Source organism: Equus asinus, chromosome 1 (assembly GCF_041296235.1).
Source record: "Equus asinus isolate D_3611 breed Donkey chromosome 1, EquAss-T2T_v2, whole genome shotgun sequence".
Lineage (NCBI taxonomy): Eukaryota > Metazoa > Chordata > Mammalia > Perissodactyla > Equidae > Equus > Equus asinus.
Genome location: NC_091790.1, coordinates 165,573,134 through 165,596,831, shown reverse-complemented (window position 1 = coordinate 165,596,831; position 23,698 = coordinate 165,573,134). Strand labels below are relative to the sequence as shown.

At 34.9% G+C, this 23,698-nt stretch overlaps 1 protein-coding gene across 7 annotated transcripts in view; it reads right to left on the bottom strand.

The window, feature by feature from the left end:
- Positions 1-23,698, bottom strand: part of ANLN (anillin, actin binding protein) — a 60,231-nt gene that overhangs the window by 5,292 nt on the left and 31,241 nt on the right. For 4 of the 7 annotated variants that reach the window (XM_070511805.1, XM_070511814.1, XM_070511832.1 and 1 more), the window contains 8 exons: positions 22,040-22,166; positions 21,348-21,396; positions 21,200-21,256; positions 20,546-20,584; positions 20,256-20,277; positions 19,219-19,331; positions 8,101-8,187; positions 2,841-2,948 (listed from right to left, as the gene is read on the bottom strand). In XM_070511805.1, the coding sequence (XP_070367906.1) occupies positions 2,841-2,948; positions 8,101-8,187; positions 19,219-19,331; positions 20,256-20,277; positions 20,546-20,584; positions 21,200-21,256; positions 21,348-21,396; positions 22,040-22,166 (602 nt within the window). Of the gene's footprint in view, positions 1-2,840; positions 2,949-8,100; positions 8,188-17,969; positions 18,024-19,218; positions 19,332-20,255; positions 20,278-20,545; positions 20,585-21,199; positions 21,257-21,347; positions 21,397-22,039; positions 22,167-23,698 lie in introns of all 7 variants that reach the window. The other 3 variants (XM_070511793.1, XM_070511800.1, XM_070511822.1) reach the window with 1 other exon arrangement.

The following is a 23,698-nucleotide window of genomic DNA, read 5'->3' as shown; positions in this document are numbered from 1 at the left end:
GTAATAGAGGACTATTTAAACAAATAATGATATTATGTCTCCAGCAAGTAAGGCAAACTAAACAGTCTGAAAAAATCCTCCCATTATATAACCCTCCAAATGCTAGATAACTGAGTGTACAAGAATGGAAAAGACATCTTCAAAGGCCAAAATCAGTGAGGAAGAGAGAAGTACAGAATAGTAAGCTAGCCTGAAACCTGGCTTCTCTTGGAGCATTTGCCAACACTAGGAACCCACAGTCATGGCTCACATGTGTTAAATGATATACCATGAAGTCTGGTTATTTGCTTTAAAATATCCCAGCAAAACAAAAGAATAAAAAAGGATTTGTGTTCTGGAGAGATAAATGAAACATAAAAATTAATAACTGTTGAAGCTAGGAGTTCATTATACTATTTCTCTCTGTTTTATGCACATTTGAACATTTTCAATTATAAAAAGTTAAATATATAGGTATATATATTCTTGTGTGCATAAAAAGCAAGGGCCAAGGATAAGTAATACATTATTAAATAAGAACAAGTTAGGAGACTTGCCTCACCAGAGATTAAAATTTATTTTAAACCTAAGGTAATTAAGACTGAGAGATACAGACCAAATAAACAGTATAGAAAGCCTAAAAACGGACCTACGTATATAATGATACTTTGATACATGCCAGAAATGGCACATGGATGAGCGGGGAAAGGAAGGACCATTCAATCATACTGGCACAACTGAATATCCAGATGGGGGAAAAAAAGTTAATTCTAGATAAATTAAATGTGAAGTATAAAACTTTATAACTTTAAGAAGAAGGTGTTAAGAGAATATCTCTATGACTGCAGAGTAAGAGATGGTTTTCCTAAATATCACTCAAAAAAGCAAACAATAAAGCAATAAATTGACAGATTTGATTACTTTAATATTAAAAAATTCTATTTAGGAAAAGATACTCCAAAGATAAATTAAAAGATATGCCATGCCAAAGACTAGGAAAATATAATTGCAGTTCACCAAAAAAATAGAAAAATGGGTAAAATATGCAATCAATTCATAGGAGAGAAAATAGAAATGGCCATTACACACAAGAAAATATGCTTACTCTAGTAACCAAGGAAATACGCAATAAAAACACAGTGAGATAACATTTCATACCTATCAGACTGACAAAAGTTTACAAGGCTGACAGATCAAGCGTCGATGGGGATGTGCAACACTGAGAACTCTCAAATACCTTTGGTGGGAATGGAACATTCACTTTCAAGAATCATTTGACAAATCTAGTCAAGTTGAAGATATGCAAACCACATAACCCAGCAATTCTGCTACTATATGAAAACTCAAGAAAGAGCTCTGAGTGATGTATTGATGTATACGAGAAGCTAAGTCACAGCAGCGCTGTTCATAATAGCAAGAATTTGGAAATAATCTAAGTGTCCACAGGTAGGAGAATGGATAAATTAATTGTGATGTATTCTTACAAGGGAATACTTTAGTACAGAGAAAAAGGGACAAATTAGAGCTACATATATCAACTAATTTCACAAACTGTGTTGACAAACAATGCAAGTTGCAGAATAATATGTACAGTATGATATTACTTGTATAATGTTTGAAAATATGCAATTGCAATAACACATATTGCTTAAGAATATATATTATATGTATATTAAGAATATATATAATATATAAAAAAATTTAAAGAAATATGTAGGAACAATAAATTTCAGGATGGTGTTATCTCTGTGGAAGGAGATAAAATTACATGGGGAGCTTCAACTAGACTGATAATACAGAGGTTGACGGAAATTGTTTTTTATGTCTTTTTGAATGTTCTATTTCACAATAAATTTTTAAATAAAATTTTATATGGCTACAATGTAATACATATAGCAATTAAACATATTACAAATATATCTTTACATGATATCCTTACATATAGAAACATGTCAGGATATATTAAGTAAAAATCAGATTATAAAAAGCATGCTTTCTGTTTAAAAGATTAATAAATGGATATATAATTATTATTATATATTATACATTTTTGAAGTTTAGAAGGATATACAACCAAAATATGAAAAGTAGTTGTCTCTGTTATGGCTGATTTTACTTTTTAATTCTGCTTATTTCTGTTTTCTAGCTTGGGGATAATAAATAATCATACTTGGGCAATAACATTAAATTCCTAAAAAAATGAGATACAACTTATTACACAAAATCCTATTATCAAATTTCGAAACAAAACCAAAACCACTGTATTCCTGTGGGTGGTTTTCCATTACTGTTTTATCCCAGATTTAGGAAAATCCACTAGTTCATAAAACACAAAATGGAACTTAACATATTTCTAAAAATGTCAATAAAAAAATTATGAAACATTCCAGGAGAAAAGAAAGACAGATATATGCCTTAAGGTATTTTAAGAGTGGTCAAATCACAAGGAATGGATAAGATACAAAATTTTTACACAAATACACACACACACACACACACACAGGTCCTGCAACAAGAACAGTTTTCATTTTTCCCCTTCCCCAAAGCCCCAGTACATAGTCATATATTCTCGGTAAGTTGTCCTAGTTCTTCTATGTGAGCTGCTGCCAAAGCATGGCTACTGACAGACAAGTGGTGTGATTTCACACCTAGGAACTGAACCTGTGCCGCTGAAGCAGAGCACATGCAACTTTAACCACTAGGCCACGAGGGCTGGCTCAACAAGAACATTTTTAATGGCTTAGTAAAGATACTCAAAGAGGAATCTGGGTGGCTAGTGGGGGCCAGAGGGAACACTTGCATGAAATGCTGCATGAAAGCCAGTCAGGGCTGTCACCACTGACTCCTACTATTAATATTACCTTTCGTTTCTCATCATCAGGATAAGTCCAATAAGAGATACAGTTTCCAGAAAGAACACACCATCTTCGATGCCAGGCACCAAAACCACTAACATCTTCAAATATGGTCTGGAAAAGTCAATGAAATACTGACTTCAGAAACTTGAAGATCAATTAAATGTTAATTCTTTATGTTAAAAACTTCAATATGTTGACATATTTCACACCTTGAAATCTTTGCATGATTCTCATGTCTTTTACCTTAGTAATGAAAACGACTGATTGCTCAAACCCAAAACTTTACACAGATTTTCAACATCGTCTACAAGCATAAGGCATTCAAGAACTTTCAGATATTAACTCCAAATAAATACCTCTAGCTAATTTTAGACTTTTTAAAAACATGGTATCCCTAATCTTAAGTAATCTTAAGTAACAGCAAAGTTCTTCAAGTGTTGGAGAGTAAAATATACGAGAATATCATACCTTACATATTGAAAAAAACTAACAATAGCTAATGAAAAAACTAATGAATTAAGTTAGACTTATTTTAATATGGAAGACTGGCATTTAAGTTTTATTCAGGAGAACAAAACAGTATCAGAAAAGCGTCAACTCATGATCATATGCCTAGATGGATTACTACGGTAACTCCAGTCTACTGCTGAGCCATCAGGCACACCTGGAAGTGGCATCGCACTGCAGTCAGGCAGTTGGCCAGCTCATGCCTTAGGAATGCAATTAGAATCCTTTACATTCTTACAGGAGTGGAAGCAGTCCTTTTGGTTAAGGACAGGAATCTGGCATAGGTAACTAAAAACGTGGTTTTTTTTCCATGGAAGTAGTTCTACTTAAGCAGTATAAGTAGAAGCTGTTTCCTCCCCCAAGTATTTTTTATTTGTAGTCATAAGGAGCCCTAATTTACATGAGTCCTTGCTTTTAATGTAAAAAAAAGAATTACTTTAGGAAGTGTTATATTAAAAAACAAAGCAAGGTAAAAATGTAACAATACTATACATCATAGGTTGGTAAATTGTTTCCATAAAGGGGCAAAGAGTAAGATTTTAGAATTGTGGGCCACACAGGTTCTGTCACAGCTATTCAATCCTGCTCATCTAGTGCAAAAGCAGCCATAGACGACAAGTAAACAAATGAATCCATGTTCCAACAAAATTTTATAAAAACAAGCAGTGGGCCATACTTTGCCGACCCCTAATATAGATTATCCAAAGGCATCTCTGTGTTTGATTTCAGAATGCCTTAAGGCTTTTCCACCTTTAAATGGCTCAACTAAGCCTTTGATCAAACCTATGATAGTGAGATATATACTCTTCTTGATTGACAAATTTGTGTGAATTGACCAAAAGGTGGATGGAGTTAGGAGTTTAATTAATCCCTGGCCATGGAGGAAAGTTACTTTGTGTGAAGAAATGTTTCCATGATAGAATGAGACCTCAAATTTATTAGCATAATTAATGAGCTCAAATTAATTAGCTTACTCTAACTAAATATTCCCTTACCTCACCTTTTTTTCCTCCTCCCCAGTTTATCCTCTTTCCTCCCCAACACATGCTTTTTCTCGGCAATGTTGCTCACAGCCACCCAAGGAAAAAAAGACAGTAATCTTGTATTTCAATCTCAAGCCCAAAGTTAGCACAAATGACTCACCAGCTCTCTTTTGTGTTTATGTTCATCTTTTACACCATAAAGGTAAAAGAGAAGGAAAAATTGATGGATAAAATAACACAAGTTATTATTATACCCTACCTATGACCAGAGAGGAATAACAAGAGAACAGCTTTTTCATTTTTATAGCTGAGGAAGTGGAGGGTCAAGGAAACTAAATGGTGACACAGAATCACAAAGCAGAAGTGGAACCTTCTAACTAACCCAGAAGGTCCTTCTCTATCTGTTCATCAGCCCAGGCAGAGCTAGACCAGCACCATTTAGAATCACTTCTCAAGTTTCTCTGGTCGATAGTCTCGTTTCCTTCCAGTGATCCCTGACACATCAGGAAGGAAAACTGAACGAAGCAACTTTCATTTCAAAGACTATACCTCTACTTTTTAGAGAGGGTGGAGGTAACGAAAAGGCATTGTTTAGACAGGGGACAGGAATTATTCTGGGGAATCCTGAGCAATTTCTTACCATATTTCTGTAGGTGTGTGTTGACGTGATAAGAATGGGCTGTAGGATTCAGGACAGAGTAAATCTGAAAAGGTCTAACTCTAAACTAGTTAAGAGCCCGGCTCAAAAATTAAATAGGTCAGACGTTATATGCAAATGAACTAGATGCCATAACAGTCTCTCAGTTGCTAAAGGCGTCTACAATAAAATATGAAAATATTTACATGAAAAGAAAAGGTCAGTAGGTAAACACTGCCTTCAAGTTAGAAATTTATAAAAACGCTTTTCCAAGAATATCTAGTGCCATCTGCTGGATTTACATGTAAAAAAAGCTGAAGTCTGATTAACAGTCACATTGGCCATGTGGGCTTTGTGTATAATCCAGCTCTTCTCTCTGTACCCTTTGACAGCAAATGCAAACTCATTTGTGTATCCTTTGTATCATTCAAATTCCTGCTTCACAAAGAAAACTAAAGCTATTAGATTTTTCTCAAGTCTTGCCACCACACCCAGAATCTTCCATGTATTCTACACATGCTTTTCTCCCCTGATAACGGAAAAAGAATAATTCTGTATAAAAGCAATCCCATGAACTGTGGTTTGGGTCTTATATCCTCTCATTCTCGTAACTTTGCTCCATGTATTAATAATTCCTTAACCCTGGTACAGATTCCCCATTGCCTCTATCTTCAACCTCTTTGGCCCTATCAGAAGATACCTGTTTGAATTTAAAGACTGAAGTCTCTCTGATCTTAATAAAATGTCAACAAAATCCTTCTTTCGCCCTACGGGGCTCTGCAAGTCCAACACTGTATCTCTTTACCCCTTTGCAGCCACGCTTTGTTTCAGAGAGTTGCTCACACCCTCATTCCTCACCTCCCACTCCCCTTATAACTGAAGCCAGGTACCTGAGGGTTACTATAAATATTCAATAAGAACATGATTATCCTTCAACCTTGTTCCCAACACAGACACAGATGAAAAGAAGTTAAACTTATTAATTTGCTATTTTCTTGTTTTACCTGAGGAGTGACTCAAGAGTCACAATGATTTATGTGCTTGTTTTGCAGAATAAAAAGAATGCATTTAAGGAAGTTATGATCACCAGATAACCAGTCCCCAGCTGCTACTGAGCCCAAAAGTCTGATTGCCCAAGGGCTTATCTGGAATGAAAGAAACAGGATTTTCCCTTTATTTCTCCAAAACTACTCCTCCTAAGCCCCTTAGCTCTATAAAGATCCCATGCTTTCTTCTTTCCTTAAGGCAGATTTAAGAGAACCTGTCCTCCCGCCTTCTCATTTTGGCCAATCCAAATAAACCTTTCTCCATCTCTAACCACCAGTGTCTCAGTGATTGGCTTATTGCATATGGGGCACACAAACTTGAGATTAAGAGGTTCAGTATCATAACCATTTGCAGTCTAGCTTCTGCTCTCACCACAACTAGAATGACCACCTTGTAAATATGTCCAAGAGTTTCTAATGATCTAACTTGATCACTCTCTCTTTTAGACTCTTTCTTCCCTTGGCAAACAGGACACTAAATTCTATGTTGCCCTCCCTGTATTCTCCTTTGAGAGCTTCTCTTCCTAGGGCTGTGGTGTAAATATTAGTGTTCCTCCCAAGTCTGCTTTACTCAACTCCCTCTGTGCTTCAATTACTATCTCTATGCTGCAGATTTTCACACCTTCATCTCAACTAAAATGTCTATCTTGAGCTCCAAACCCAGATCTTTGAAATATGTCTCTAGACATCTAAAATTCAAATCATTTAAGACTTAACTCAATAAAACTTCCCACCTTGGATGGGGACTGACTGCCAAGGGGCATGAAGGAACTTTCTGTGATAATGTTCTTAACAGAAGTTTGGGTTACATAGACGTACGCATGTGTTAAAACTTAGAGGATGTACACTTAAGATTTAGCGGAATCTGTTAATGTCTATAATATACTTTGAAATTTTTCTCCCAAAACATGATATTTTCAGCAAAAGGCTAGAGGGATGGCTTAAAAGAATGGCTAGGTAGTAGATACATAATAAAGCAAGGATAGCAAAAAATATTAAAGGGAAAATCTAGATGGTGGGTATACGGGTGTTCATTGTAAGATTCTATCAACATTGCTGTATGCTTGCAATTTTTCACAATAAAATTTTAGGGGGAAAAAACACTTTCCACCCAAACATGCACACTTGCTCCTCCCCAAGGTCCCTCAGTGCATCACTGCCACCCAGTTAGTTGTGCAAGGCTGTGATCTGGGTGAAATCCTTACTTCTGCTTTTCCAGTCACTAGAGCCAAATCACTAGGGTCTGCCCTCCTTCCTTCTTCATCTCTCCGTGATGGGTCCTTCTCTTTATCCAGACTGCCAGTCCCCATCACCTCTCTTGTGGAGTAACTCAGTCTCCTCGCTAGTCTTCCTCCGGGTTGTCACTCTCCAATCCACTTTCCACCTGTCAGTCAGAATGACTTTTCTAAACCCCAAACTAGATGTTATTCCTCTGCTTAAAATTCTACAAGAGAACTTCACTGGCTTCAGGATAAATTCCAAATTCTTTAAAAAGCCTTTAACACTTGGCTCCATTTCTCCCAACCATACCTGCCTCCCTGCCCCTCCTCCACACACACTCAAACTCTAAGCTCTAGCAATCCTGAAATACTTGCCACTAGTAAATGTGTCATCCTTTTTTCTGGCGGGAGTGACTGAGGGATGGGCCCTCCAGGCCATTATACACACTCCTCTCTTTATCTAGAACACTCTTCCCTCCTCTTTCCCTCTGGCTAACTTATTCAGTAAGCAGTTTACAAGTTACCTCTTCCAATAGCTTTCTTTAAGCCTCCCTACTCATACTCAAAACTTAATGTCCCACCAATTTACACCCATGCCTTCTATGCTTTCTCCTATTATAGTACTGTATTGTACTTACTTGTTCACTTGTATTTCTCCTTGTTAAACTAAAAGTTCCCGAGTAGAGGGATTATTTTTGGTGGCCTATTACATTCTAACACCAGCAGAGTGATTGGCATATAGTGGACATGCAATAAATCTTTACTGAACCAACTTATCACTTAATCACATAGGCCTTCATCCTATGGGAAACCAAGTCTATACTTCACAAAATGGAAAAAAGAAAATATAGATTAAGTGATCTTACTTACTAGAAAACCTCTTTCTTCAACACTTGAATTCACTTGACACTTTATTTTTAAATAAATATGACCTTCCAAAGGAGATAAAAAGGGCACCTGTGAAGAAAGAGGGCAAATTATTTGCAAAACAGTTTCAAAGTGTGATTTTTCTTGATAAAACATGTATAAATCATGAATAGAAAATATTATGCCTTGAAAACACAGTATTTTCTAAAGCTAGAATATAAAATAGGAAGCCAAAAGCCACTGGTTTCTTAGCAACAAATACTTTTGAATAAATTTATTCTGGGTAGAGCTTGATAAAAACAGAACCCTTAGTCCCAAGTTAATGTGATAAAGAAAACACAGATTTAAGAGGAGAATACATGTGCTTATCCATTCTCCATCAACAGAATATACTTAATAGAAAATTGGATAAATCAACTGGTATATTAATACAACACAATACCACTCAGCAATAAAGAACAGTGAACTGCAGAATGGAAAAGTCGATCCTCAAATTCACATGGAATTGCAAGAGGCCCCAAATAACCAAAACAATCTTGAAAAAGAAAAACAAAGTTGGAGGAATCATACTTCCCAATTTTAAAACTTAATCCAAAGCTACAGTAATCAAAACAGTGCAGTAGTGGCATAAGGATAGACATATAGACCACAAGAATAGAACTGAGAGTCCAGAAAGAAACCCACACATCTATGGCCAATTGATTTTCAACAAGGGTATCAAGACCATTCAATGAGGAAAGAGCAACAAATGGTGCTGGGGAAACTGGATAGCCACATGCAGAAGAGTGAAGTTGGATTCTCGCCTCACATGACACACAAAAATTAACTCAAAATGGATCAATGACCTAAATGAGAGAACTAAAACCGTAAAACTCTTAGAAGAAAACATAGGGGTGAATCTTCAATGATCATGGATTTGGCAATGGGTTCTCAGATATGATACCAAAAGCATGAGCCACAAAAGAAAAAAATAGATAAATTAGACTTCATCAAAATTAAATGCTTTTCAGTATGGGGGTTCCTCTAAAAAATTAAAAATAGAACTACCATATAATCAAACAATCCAATTTCTGGGAGTTTATCCAAAAGAACTGAAATCAGGTTCTCAATGGGATATTTGCACTCCCATGTTCAATACAGTGCTCTTTACTATAGCCAAGAGGTGAAAACAACTTAAATGTCCATCAACAGATGAATGGATAATGAAAATGTTGTGTAATCTCCTTTCTTCTCACTTCTGAGTATGAAAAGTACTCTGGGCCACTCAGATCCTGTTCTTCTCAGAGTCTGAAGTTTGTTTTTTTGGCTCTGAAACTCCCCTGTGTATGTTTTCTTATATGTTCTAAGCCATAGCACCACACCTCTACACAGCAGATCCTTGAGGTCAATTATTCTGTCTTTTTCGTGTTTGTTCCCATATCCTACTGACAAATCATATCCAATAAATATTAGCTAAAAGAATATTGTTTGGCCAAATAAATACCCAGAGTTGTATTGAAAAAGAAAAGAAAATGTGGTACATACATACAACTGAATATTATTCAGCCATAAAAAAGAAGGAAATCCTGTGAGATGCTGCAACATGGATGAAACTTAAGGACATTATGCTAAGTGAAATAAGCAGTCACAGAAGGATTCTATTTATATAAGGTGTCTAAAGTAGCCAAACTCATAGAAGCAGAAAGTAGAATGGTGGTTGCCTGGAGCTGATGGGAGGGAGAAAAGGGGAGTTGCTATTCAATAGGAATAGAATTTCAGTCATGCAAGATGGAAAAATTCCAGAGATCTGTTGTATAACATTGTGCTTATAGTTAAAAATAATGTGGACTTAAAAATATGTTAAAAGAGTAGACCTCATGTTATGTATTATTTACCACAGTAAAAAAAAATTTAAACTTTTGTGAATCAAAGATTATTATCAAGAAAGTGAGAAGATAATCTATAGAATGGGAGAACAGATTTGCAAATCATATTTCTCACAATGATCTAGTATCCGGAATATATAAAGAACTTACAACTCAACGATAAGAAAGACAACTCAATTAAAATAATCCAAACAACCCAGTTTAAAAATTAGCAAAGGACTTGAACAGACATTTCTTCAAAGCAGATATACAAATGGACAACAAACACATGAAAAGATGCTCAGCATCAATAGTCATTAGGTAATAAATGTTAGCTTGACAATGATGATGATGGTGGTAAGGATTATGATGAAGATGATGAGGATTTCAATGGAAATTTCAAGTTGCCATAGAGTCTGGGACTATTTAGTGAGGAATGCATAAAAAGGAATCTGATTATTTTATTGGAAGCACACTATTTTGAACCAAAATGAACATAGGTTTAAATTACAAAACCAATAATAATAAGTTATAGAAAGTAGATTTTTCTATTGTTTGTTTTAGAGTTGAATCATTCTGTACCTATAAAGTTTTTCTTATTTCTTAGATACAAGTATGTTTTGAACATTTGTAATCCCAAAACTCATGCTACAGCTTAAACCATGTTATGGCTGAACTGTCGTCCCCCACTCCCCACCCCCTCCGCCCCCGACAAATTCACATGTTGAAATTCTAACACCCCATACCACAGAATGTGACTATTTGGAGATAGAGTCTTTAACGAGGTAATTAAGGTTAAATGACATCATTAGGGTGGGCCCTAATCCAATATGACTGGTATCCTTATAAAAAGAGAAGATTAGAACACAGATACACGGAAAAGACCATGTGAAGACATGGAAGAAGACAGCCATCTACAAGTTAAGGAGAGAAAGCTTAGAAAAAAACCAAACCTACCAAAACCTTGATCTTGGACTTCTAGCCTCCAGAATTGTGAAAAAAAAAAAAGATTTCTGTTGTTGAAGTCCCAAAAAAAAGTAAGAAGGGAAATGCAAATCAAAATCACAATGAGATGCCACTTCCCACCCACTAAGATGGCTATAATCAAAAATATGGAAAATAACAAGCACTGACAAGGATGTGGAGACTTTGGAACACACATTACTGGTGGGAATGTCAAACAGAGCAGGCACTATGAAAACAGTTTCGTGGTTCCTCAAAAATTAATCAGAATTATCATATGATTCCACAATTCTTCTCCTAGATATATACTCAAAAGAACGGAAAACAGGTATTCCAACAAGTACACATACATCCAAGTCCATACCAGCATTATTCACAATAGCCAAAAAGAAACAGCCCAAATGTCTATCAACAGACGAATGGACAAATTGTATATACATTCAATGAAATATTATTCAGCCATAGAGGATGATGAAGTACTGATACATGCTACATCCTATACATATATAGACACACATAAATTTACCCCAAAAGAACAAAAGTTATCTGAGTAATAATTACCTGGCAGGTTATATATAGATAAACAATAAAGTTGCCCTATAATGTATATAACATAGAGCTAATATATTTAATGATAATAATTTTCATTGAATGTTTGTGCCATTTTACTTCCAGGCAGATTTCCAAAATTGAGGACCCCACATCCAATACAAGTCCACATTAAAGAGAGGGTAGAAAGATGCAAACATTGACCTAGCAGTGAAAGCCAACATTGAAATCTATCTGAAGAAGACTTGTTTAAGTTCAATATGAAGAATATGGAATGGCCTAAATCCACACAAGATGCCATTACTGCCATGATGTAATGACTCTTCACCCCCAATCACAGCTCATTTGCTAGCTACAGAGAGACACAGAAAAGTATACCTAAATTCTGTCCATTAAATCTATCCCAGTGTGCGTGGTAAGAGGGATACACAGAATGGAGTTCTACTTCCAGTACATGCTCAGCATTCCACTTCCAATTAGGATGTGAAAGGCCACAAAAGACCACTATTTCAAGCCAGCCCTGATAGCCTAGTGGTTAAAGTTTGGCATGCTCTGCTTTGGCAGCCTGTGTTCCGTTCCTGGGCTCAGAACCACAGCACTCGTCTGTCCGTAGCCATGCTGTGGCAGTGGCTCACATGAACAAGAAGAACTTACAACTATACACAACTATTTACTGGAGCTTTGGGGGAAAAAGAAAAAAAGGAGGAAGATTGGCAACAGATATTAGTGTAGGGCGAATCTTACCCTGCAAAAAAAGACCACCATTTCTACTGTAACAATAAGAAAACAATGGATAAACTAAGAAAATCTTATTTTCCTTAAAGTCATCAAAGAGCTGTGGAAACAAAAAGATTAAATGGACAAAATTCAGTAAGAAATGTGTCCTTCCTTGGTAAGCCAACTTGGCAACCAATTCATTCCCTGGGAGCAAGGACTGGCAGAGTAGTAAGCTGGCCATAGGCAATGAATTTTGCAGGGAAAAGGAGAAACCAGTTAAGTATTTAACAGCTGAGCACGGCTAAGTAGATGAGCATGAGCATCTTGATGAGCCCAGAGGCAGAGCTAAACCCTCCCAACCGGCCAATTACCTCCCCTCAAGAATTTTGCTGAGTAAGTGCTAGTACCACAAGTCGAAGGAAGGTCTGGAAAGCAGAAAGAAATCTTGTAGACTTGGAGAACTTAGATCTCAAAGTTCTGCTAAAAAGGTGGGGCTTAACCTCACTGTCAAGGTATTTGAAGCAAGAACCCAAACTAACTAAAACCCCATCTCAGCTCAACTTCTGATTATATCAAAGAGACGGGCTCCTATCCAAAGTGTCTGAGAGACAAAAGGGTGAGTCATTACTACCTACTTCAGTCTCTACTGTTCTTTCATAACATAACATCTGTCCCACAATTTAAAAATTACAAGATATAAAAAAGCAGGAAAAGGTGACCAATAATCAAGAGAAAACAAAACAACACCCTGTCAAGAGCAGATCCACAGATGATCTAGATGGTAGAATTACCAAACAAGGACATTCATAATTTATTAAAGAAATTGGAGAAAAAGCTGAACAAAAATGGGTAAGAGGGAGAATTTCAACAGAGAAATGGAAGCTACAAAAAAGATCCAGATGAAAATTTTAGAATTAAAAAAAAGTTTGAATCAAATAATTCATTGGATGGGTTAAGGAAGCTGAGCACATCAGAAAAAAAGATGGGTGAATTCAAAGACTGGTAAACAGAAGTGATCCAAAACAAAACACAATGAAAAATAGAAATAAAAACCAAAAAGAATGTTATAGACCTGTAGAAAAATAGCCAACAGTCTAACATACATTTAACTGGAGTCCCAGAACAAAGAGAGAACAGGGCAGAAAGTCTATATCCAATGAGAATATCCTTCAGAAATTAAGGCAATGTAAAGACATTTTTAGACAAACAAAAGCTAGAGAATCCATTTCCAGCAGACTTATATTACAAGAAATAATAAAGTTCTTCCTGAGAAGGCAGTGATTGCAGATGGAAGCCTAGATCTACAAGATGGAATGAGGAACATCAGAAATGGTAAATATAGGGCCAGACCCACAGCCTAGTGGTTAAGTTTGGCGTGCTCCACTTCAGCAGCTGGGGTTCAGTTCCCAGGTGCGGACCTACACCATGTGTCAGAGGCCATGCTGTGGTATCAACCCACATACAAAATAGAGGAAGACTGGCACAGATGTTAGCTCAGGGCAAATGTTCCTCAAGCAAAAAGAGGAAGACTGGCAACAGACATTAGCTCACGGCAAATCTTCCTCAGCAAAAAGAAAGAAAGAAAGATATGGTAAATATAAAGGACAACTTTTTAAAATATATTTTAAAATTTCTTTTAAGGGGCTGGCCCTGTGGCCGAGTGGTTAAGTTCGCGCGCTCGGCTGCAGGCGGCCCAGTGTTTCGTTGGTTCGAATCCTGGGCGCGGACATGGCACTGCTCATCAGACCACGCTGAGGCAGCGTCCCACATGCCACAACTAGAAGAACCCACAACGAAGAATACACAACTATGTACCAGGGGGCTTTGGGGAGAAAAAGGAAAAAATAAAATCTTTAAAAAAAAAAAAAAAAATTTCTTTTAAAAAACTGATTAAAGCAAAAGTAACAGCAGTGCATTGTGGGGTTTATAATAAGAGTAGAAGTAAAATATAATGGAGTGGGCAAACGGAATTATACTGTTGCAAGGTTCTAACTGTTCTAAGGTATACGAAGTGAAATAATAGAATTTCAAGACAGACTGTAATAGGATAAGGATGCATATTGTAATACTTAGCAATAACTGAAAAAGAACATGGGGATGTATGGCTAAAAAACCAACAGAGGAGAGAAAAATGTTACCAAAATACTCAATTAATCCAGAACAAGACAAGAAAGGAAAAACAAAGGGACAAAAAATAGATGAGACAAATAGAAAACAAACAACCAAATGGTAGACCAGGGGTTTGTGAACTTTTTCTGAAAAGGCTCAGATAGTTGATATTTTAGACTTTGCAGACCATGTAGTCTTTGTCATAACTATTAAACTCTGCCATTGTAGCTTTTTAAATGCAATATTTGCTTTATCACAGTGGTCTGGAACTGAACCTGCAATATCTCCGAGGTATGCCTGTTCATAAACAAATGGCCATGGTTGCGTTTCGAACACTTTAGTTATAAAAAACAGGCTGCTGAACTTTAATTAACTATAATACATCAATATTGGTTTATTAATATTAATTGTGATACATGTACCATACTAATATAAGATGTTAATTAAAAAAAAAAAACAAAAAACCAGGCCATGAGCCTGCGGGCTATAAGTTTGCCTGCTCTTATGGTAGACTAAACCCAACGATATTAGTATTGCATTAAATACAAATGGACTAAACACTCCAATAAAAAGCCAAAAGACTGTCATCCTGGATAACAAAATATGACCATAAAATATGTTTATAAGACACAAATTTGACATATGGACACAGGTTGAGATTAACAATAGAAAGAGATATTACATATGAACACTAGTCATAAGAAAGCTGTTGTGACTCTATTACGATCAGACAAAATAGACTTTAAAATAAAGAATATTATCAGAGATAAAGTGAACAATTCATCAAGAAGATACAATAATCTTAAATACCTATGCACCAATAATAGCATAGCTTTAAAATACATGAACATAAAAAATTAAGTGCCTAAAGTGAGACAATGTAGCTCTTACTGGTTGGATGTTTAGGGGTTTGATATTTTCTTCCAAATAAAATCATGCTTTCTATCTAGCACTGAAAACATTCACATAAGAAATATTTTTAAGTAAATCATTCTTATCAACATATTCACACTTAATGAAGACACCTCATGTCAAAAGTATCTTTTAAATTATAAAAGCTGCTTTTATATGTGATATATTTAAAATGTTTTTGAATTTGAATTAAAGACTACAAATATAAGAAAAACTTCAGTTGGAGAGGTTGCATCACTAAAGTAAAATGGCAACATATATGTATGTAAAGTGATATTGACTTCTGGGTCAAGAGAGAAAGGAGGATGCTATTGTCTGTCATTCCTTCTGCCTAATGAAAAAGAATGACATCCTACTTGGAATAATCTTAGTTCAGTTTAAATTTGAAAGTTTTTATTGTAAGGATAGTTTCTGAAAATTTAGTCCTCCAACACAGTAAAGAAAAGTTAAAGGGGGAATTCTTGGGCAAAATGTATAGATTTCAATAGACTAATTCCATGAGACAAACCTCCAATTTTCTAAATTTAAAAGGCATCCATAATATGGAATCAAAACATCACATGCCTCATTATTGTATTTGTCATAAATTCTCTTGCTTTTTTCTTTTCCACATTGTCAGTTTTAAGTTCCTTAGGCTCTTGATGCTAACTAATAGAATTTCATTGTTTAGCGCAGAGAATGCTGCTGGTAAAAAGAATCTCAGAAAGATGAGAAGAAAATGTCCCCTCTTACTCTACAGCTGTGAAAAGGAGACAATATTCTTGGTTAGAAGCTTTTCCTGAAGAAGTAAATTGAGAATATTCACAAAAGAGCCAATATTACTACCCACTGTTGAGTGTGAAAATGTATGATCCTATTCTATTTTCTTTTTAACAAATGGGTCTTTTAAGATATCCGCAGCTCAAAGATTATTGTTAAGAACTGTAAAATGTGACCTATAACTGGGGTGACTATGTAAGTTTTTATACACTGGGATATTTCTGAGAGAGAAAGGTGTACTTAATAATTATACCAGGCCAACAGGCATAAACCAGAACAGCTTTGGGCACACTAGAAGGTCTAATCACTCTTCGTATAACCTCAAAATTCTACAACACTAATTGGTTGTTTTACTTCGTAACTATTGGCCCTAATGTTATTTAAATTGACATCTCTATTTCCTGGAAGGTATAAATACCTACGAGATTTCTTTAAGTCAGGATGAACTGTGGGATGTCCTTCTCCCTTTATCCATACAAGCATAATGAAACCTATGACTATTTTGGATTCTCTATTCAAAGACAATATTTGAGAGTCTGTGACTTATTGATCGTAATTTAAATTCCAGGATGCCAAACTTTATGTCAGATATTGATAACCTCAAATAAAAAGGCAATCCGCTGTTAGAGGCATACTAAATCTGTAAAGCAAACAGCCTGGGTTAATCTCAGAAGCAATTCCATCCTGAAGGGGATCTCAGAGAGAACCCCCACGACTGTTGTATTATTGGTCAAGGCACCAGTAAAATAAGCAAACTCTCCTTTCTACCGACGGTCTCTGATAGGATATGGGAGACTTGTCTACTCTCTCAAAGTTAATTAAATAGGATAATTATATGAATATAGAAGGTCTTCCATATTTTCCACCAAATTGAAGAACATCTAAACTTAATTATTTTAAATATTCTCCTATATCAACTACAAGCTATTGGAACAAACACATGCTTCCCCTTGCCACTCACAAAAGTACATTTGGGACAAATTTTACATCTAAATTGTATTGTATTTGACTCAGAAAGAGAATTTGAAGAATTAGACACAATCAATTAAATTTAGTGATTTAATTCTGCACTCAATCATGTGGTTGGCTATTTAAGTCATAATTTCAAAGGAATCATTAAGAGAATGGAAATATTGTAATTTATTTTTAATTTATGCGACATTTTAAAGTAAAATGGCAGCCAAAAAAATTTTCAAAAGAGCAAACAGTCTATATTTAAGATATGTCATTGAAATCTCTTTCATTTTATAGATTAATAAAATTCTTACATAGGTAGAAATTGGCTATGTGACAACACTGAGTAAGGAATACAGTTCACAGAACCCCAGTACTTACGTTTATCTAATTTGAAAATTTTGTTTTAAGAATTTAAAATAAAATAAAAAATACTATCCAGCATTTCGTAAATAAGCATTTTTATATACCCGTAAAATGCTTGCAAGTGATTTTCACAAGGATATTAAAAATCTTTTTAAAAATCTTCTAAAATATGATATTAAGTATAATTTTAGTGTTAAATGCATTTTAGTTCAAAAATTAATACACAAAGCAGCATCTACATGGCAACATACCTATTAGCCAATTGAGACCATAAAAGTTTTCTATTTTTACTTAAAACATCACCAACAGCTCTTTCACTATACGGGAGGTCAACAATATTGAATAAATTTTAATTTTAGACATAGCTATTAATTTGGCATTTTAGTAGCCAGAAAATCAATGTTGAAGTGAATCTTAAAGAATTATAACATGGAAAAAAGAACATAGGGAAAAAGCCCAAATACCAAACATGCATGAAAAAAATAGAGACCTTTCAAAGAAAGCTTTAAAGAATCACGAGAGTAAAGAAAAAGATTCGCATCTGCAAGAGTCTAAAGAAAGAATAATTTACATAACATCCTTAATTATTCAAAATAAACAAGAAAATATGAGAGTGGTTAGTGAAACAAATACAAATGGGCCAAAAATTAAGGATTGATTTTTAAGCTCATTAGTTTTAAGCAAAGAAAATACGGCCACCTTTTCCTGGAACATATAGCCCAGTAGCTCTCGCTCTTTTACATCATAATTTATCTAAAACAAACAAAATAAAAGACAAAAAGAAAAAAGACCCAGGATCACTCAACTTGTTAAACTAGCTGAATTACTAAATAAAAAGTTACATGAATTTTTTTAAATTAACATGTTAAAATACATTTATGCATTAACAATAATCAAAATTTCAAATATAGTTTATTTTTTGTCTACCTAAAAGAAAGACGGTTCATAGAATTTTAAAGTTAGATTGTTTTCATGTAACCTAATACAGTCATGTGTCTCTTAAAGAGAGGGATATGTTCTGAGAAATGTGTCGTGAGGCGATTTCATCGTTGTGTGAACATCACAGAGTGTACTTACACAAACCTAGGTAGTATAGCCTACTACACACCTAGGCTACACAGTACTGATTTTATGGGACCACCATCGCATATGTGGTCCGTCATTGATGGAAACTTCATTATGCAGCACATGACTGTATTCTATACTCAGAAAGCAAGACTCCAGAGAAATGAAGTGACTTTGCTCAATGTTGAAGAGGAAATTACTAATAGGGCAAACACTAGAAACCAGACCTCTTAATTTTTATTCTTTCACCTCTATATTCTGATTATAGAAATCTCATAATATTTTTAAATACCTCTGTATACAGCAGGAGTCAACCCAAGGACTAAATTTTGCCTCTAGTTTTCTCACTACTTAAAATGGTTCTGTTAGCTGTTAAATGTTTAATCGTATCACATTATGGTAGAAAAGTACTCAATAGTCATATTACGCAAATATGAATTTTGAAGCTTTAAATTTGGGGAGGAAAAGAAAGGGAAGGAAATCCCTTATATTCATGAGGACTTTTCTAAGAAATTAACCCATCTTACCCTATGTTGTCAAAATTAAATCTATAAAATATTATTCATTTCAAAATATCAGTTCAAATGGACAAGAGACTACGTTTAAAACTGTAAGCTTAACATCTACATGCAAGAAGTAATACTTCTTGAGCCAGAACTGATATTTAGAATGAACCAGTATATATTACTTTGAAGATTTAACTACTAAGATAGAAGGGGAAAATATTTCCAACACCAAAAAATTTATCATGTAGGTACACTCATGCCTAGCTAAATGTACAACTCTAAGAACATACATTTTGAGCCAAAGATTTCAAATACTTGAAAGTACTGGGGAATTTCCATTGACCAAATTTCTCTATAAATAAATAAATTTGGATTACCTTGTCCAGAGCGAATTTAGTGTTTCCTATTGAAGACAATGACAGCGTGTAAGATCCAACAAGGGCAAAGTTGCTGGTACGCACAGCACTGAGACCGCCTGGACTCGCCATAACTAAAGAAAAAGGAAATGAAGTTTAGTCCAGAGTGACTCTCATATGTGTAAATAACAATTCCTCACCCACTCCAATAGAATGAAATTAAATTGCCACAGAGAAAACGGCTTCATTTTCCTCCATCTCTAAATATGGGGGAAAATAAATCAACAGATTTCCTAATGAAAGAAAACTGTTAAGTATTTTATATTTAACTTAAGCGAGGCACAGGCACTCTGACATTTGCGATGACATTTTTAAAGACACAGAACCTAAAAATACACACATAAAAAGCAATTTTCCTATAAGACATATGAAAAGACTTCATTGCTACAGTCTAGGATGACATAATTAGCAGCAGAGACTATATTTGCACAGTGTTTCTTAGTTACTCTCTTGTGCCAAGAAGAGACCAAAAGCCCAAAGGAAGTGAGTGAAACCAGCTCAATCCTAATCCACTTTGGAAAATTTAGGCCTAAAGCCATTCTAGAAAAGGGCGTTCCTGGCTTACTGGTACCTCAGTTCCCAGTGAACTAGAAAGATCCTTTTCTGACATGATACAACACAAGTCATGATCAGTAAAGTTAAAACAAGTAAACTCCACAGTGTGGATAGCACAAAACAAACCTACAGAGCAAGAGAAGCTGGGGGAAGAGCAATGCTGCCTGCTGCAGTTGTCAGGGGCGAGGTATCACACGTGTACTGCCTGCCAGAGCTGGAGACCGTGACGACTTGTAGCCTGTGGTGGTATCTGACAAAGATGCAACCAGACAGCATGCTACTCTGGCCAGTAATCTTATATGTTACTAAAGGACATATAGAAAATACTATTCAAAGGAGACTCAGGTAGACACTCATGAATCAAGATGGTTATATGTGTAAGTATGCAATTAATTAGTTCTCTTCCTTACTCTAGTGTTTCAAATAGTTCAAGATCCACTCACCTGAAGAATAAACACTGCTTTTCTAAAAAAAAAAGGTGTGAAGAAGAAACATAAGTTATTTTATTTGATACAAAGATTTAAATATTAAATACAAAACTCTTTAACACTATAAGGACTACATTTCAGAAAATATTATTTTTTCCTGTGTAAATATCAGAGATCCCCCCACGCTGGTATATTTTAAAGATTTCCAAAGTGCTGAGGGTTTATAAATGGTTAACCAATTTACAATTATATGTGTAAAATGAAGATTTCTCAAGGAGGCTCAGTTTTTTAAAATTTCTACTTACCGTGGTTATAGATGTGAGAAGTCGCTTTGGAGTAATAGCCTAGAAGAAAAGATAACATTATAATTCCTATCAAACATTATGATCCAGAGCTTAAAACTAACCAACCTTGAGATACTCCCACATAGAATATAATTCTTAATTATGAATATATTATACTTGAGTCCTTTATTAAGGCTTTACCCATACTGACATTCCTTTTTTGCTAAAGCTAAATAAAATTCTTTTAAATGATGACATAGAAAAACACCAAAAGGGCAAAGACAAGGAAGGACGGAAAACATGCTAGAGGTTCTATTCCTTACGCCTGCCTGCACAGCAACCATATCATTCCAAAGTACTGGTTTAGAGGCATTAGTGAGATGAGAGTTCAGAGCAAAGATTTGAGAAAAGTTTAAAGCGGTAATAAAAGTTAGCTGTCAAGCAAATATAGAGAGAACTATTGAGCCTGAGAGTATCAGTATCTTATACTTAGGATCACAATTACTCTAAGATTACTTTCAGTATTCATACCTGTTAAATACAGTAGCTAGAAATTTGGGGAATAAAAATGATCCAAAAACTTGATAATCATCAAAAATTGTACATAAATTAAAACTGCTGTGATATCTATTATTTGAGATTATAACATTTTCACTGGGTTTCTTTCATTCTCACCTTGGACTTGTATGCCTTTTTCTTCTTATCAGGGCCTGCGGGTTCTTTCTTTTGCACCTACACGCAAAAACCAAAGCATAATTAGCTTAAAATCTGATTTTTAAGAAAAATATACTATTAGCTAGTTTATAAAGCTTTAACTGCTTACCAAGCTGTAAACTTCAATATTTATTTCAAAGTCATTGGACACATCTTGTCTGGAAAAATAAAGCATTAAAACTATGAAAATAATATCAGGTTATGCCATTAAAAATGATACCACAAATACTGTTACAAGACCCTGAGAATAAAGAAATTCTCTGTGTTTTTAACTAAACTCAATATGTGGTTATACACCATTAAAGAATACAAAAATTGGGAAGAAGTTAATTTTTTCCTATAATAAAAGTCAAATATTTTCTTTAGTATTTTACAACTCAGGATCTTCAATAATAAAAGTAATTTTTCTTCAAACTGGATTTTGACTCTAGTTTCAAAATAAATCTGTGACACTGAATATAAATGTCTTTTATTGAGACTGAATATAAGTATATTGTGAGATTTAAAGCATATAAAAAAATTATGGTCCAGATTTCATATATATATATACTTTTTTTTTTTAACACTTCACAACATTAAATACCTGTAGTCACATGGGAGAAATGTGTTCCTCAATAAAAGAAAAGATCGGAAACATACAAAAGAGTTAAACCAATAAATTAAAAACTGAGTTATTTGCCCGTATAAAAAGAATGAACATACTCCATTTCAAAGATCATAAATGCCACCTGTATGCTTAGACTGTATTAACTCTATTAAAAGAAAAATGTGTTTGAACCACCAAAAACCTAATTTACTTACAGAGTAAATGTAGTAGTGAATGTCAGGGCATCCCCATTAAGAGAATTTGAAGTACTTGCTAATGGTGTGGCTACTATATTTTCAGCTCCTGCTTTTAGTATAATTAAGAAATAGTAATTTGCTGCATCTGCAAGAAGTAATCACATTACATAATAAGCATGAGCAAAATCAGATTTAGATAATCAGCATTCTGGAAGACCAAAGGAATAAGGTAATACTGCAATTGATTTATATAAATCTTATTTAAAAATTTCTAAAGTGAACTTTCCAGACACAAAAAGATAAGCAAGACACAAGCAGACAGTCATAATCCTGGAACAAGCACCATTAAGGTCTCTTCCTACTATGTAAATTGAAATAACTTCGCTCCACATCCCTCAATTTCCGCTGACTGCAAATTTTACCTATTAACCCCTAATTCTTTAGCTAATAGTATATACTTCAAAAGGGTAAATTATGGCTTGTTATTTCAAAACTGAAATTAAAATATTATATTTCTGTGAAAGTCGCTCAGAAGTAAATTGGAATAAAAACATGAAGTATTTCTTCACTATTTGTCATTAAATAACCATATACCTCAAAGTGCATACTAAATAGCCAAAAGATTTCTGCCCAGACCCTACCAAAATCGGAACACAGAAACAATTGGGACTTACGTCACCTCATTCCTACAACAATGCTTAAACTTTTAAAGATCCTCAATCTTCACTTTCCCTGTACCTCAAATTCATTCCTCACTCATGTCTAGCCCTCCTTTCCCTCAAAGAGAATGTTTCACACAAAAAAATTAAAGGAAGCTTAAAAAAATCCAAACTTTAATAAAACGTAATTTTATTAAGTTTGCTATAATTACCTTGCCCTGGTTTCAGACCCTGGTGCCATATTCTCCTTTATCTACTTTGCCTGTACACGATTTTTAGTAGAATATATAGTTTAGAAAAGTTTACTTATTCAATGTAGAGAGGCAAAGGGAATAAAATTTCAATAGAAGTATCCACACTGTGGTGTTCTTCACTCCCACAACCAATAATTCAGGATTTACAGAACAAATTTTTATAATGGGGTGAATTTTATTTATTTATTTGTTTTTTTGAGGAAGATTAGCCCTAAGCTAACTGCTGCCAATCCTCCTCTTTTTGCTGAGGAAGACTGGCCCTGAGCTAACATCTGTGCCCATCTTCCTCTACTTTATATGTGGGACGCCTGCCACAGCATGGCATGCCAAGCGATGCCATGTCCGCACCCGGAATTCGAACTGGCAAACCCCAGGCTGCTGAAGCGGAACGTGCACACTTAACTGCTGCTCCACCAGGCTGGCCCCTATAATGGGGTGAATTTTAAATAAAGTAAAATAAGTTATTTTAGATGTCCCAATACTTTCCACAATAAAATTAATTAATGAAAGTCGAATGATCTGCACTATCAGGATAACTAATCTTAGGAAAATATGTTACGTTCAAAGTTGTGTTTAACGAGCCTTACTTTCAGTTAGAGCCATGTTTGTTACTGTGTGGATCAGTAGCCCATATATGACATTTTCCCCTGGTTATTTTTATACACATATCCTCATAAAAGGAACTAAAGACCCAAGGTACAAACTCTGCATCTTTATCCACGCTCTACTTGTTCCCATTTATGATCTAGAAGTGATACAAATAA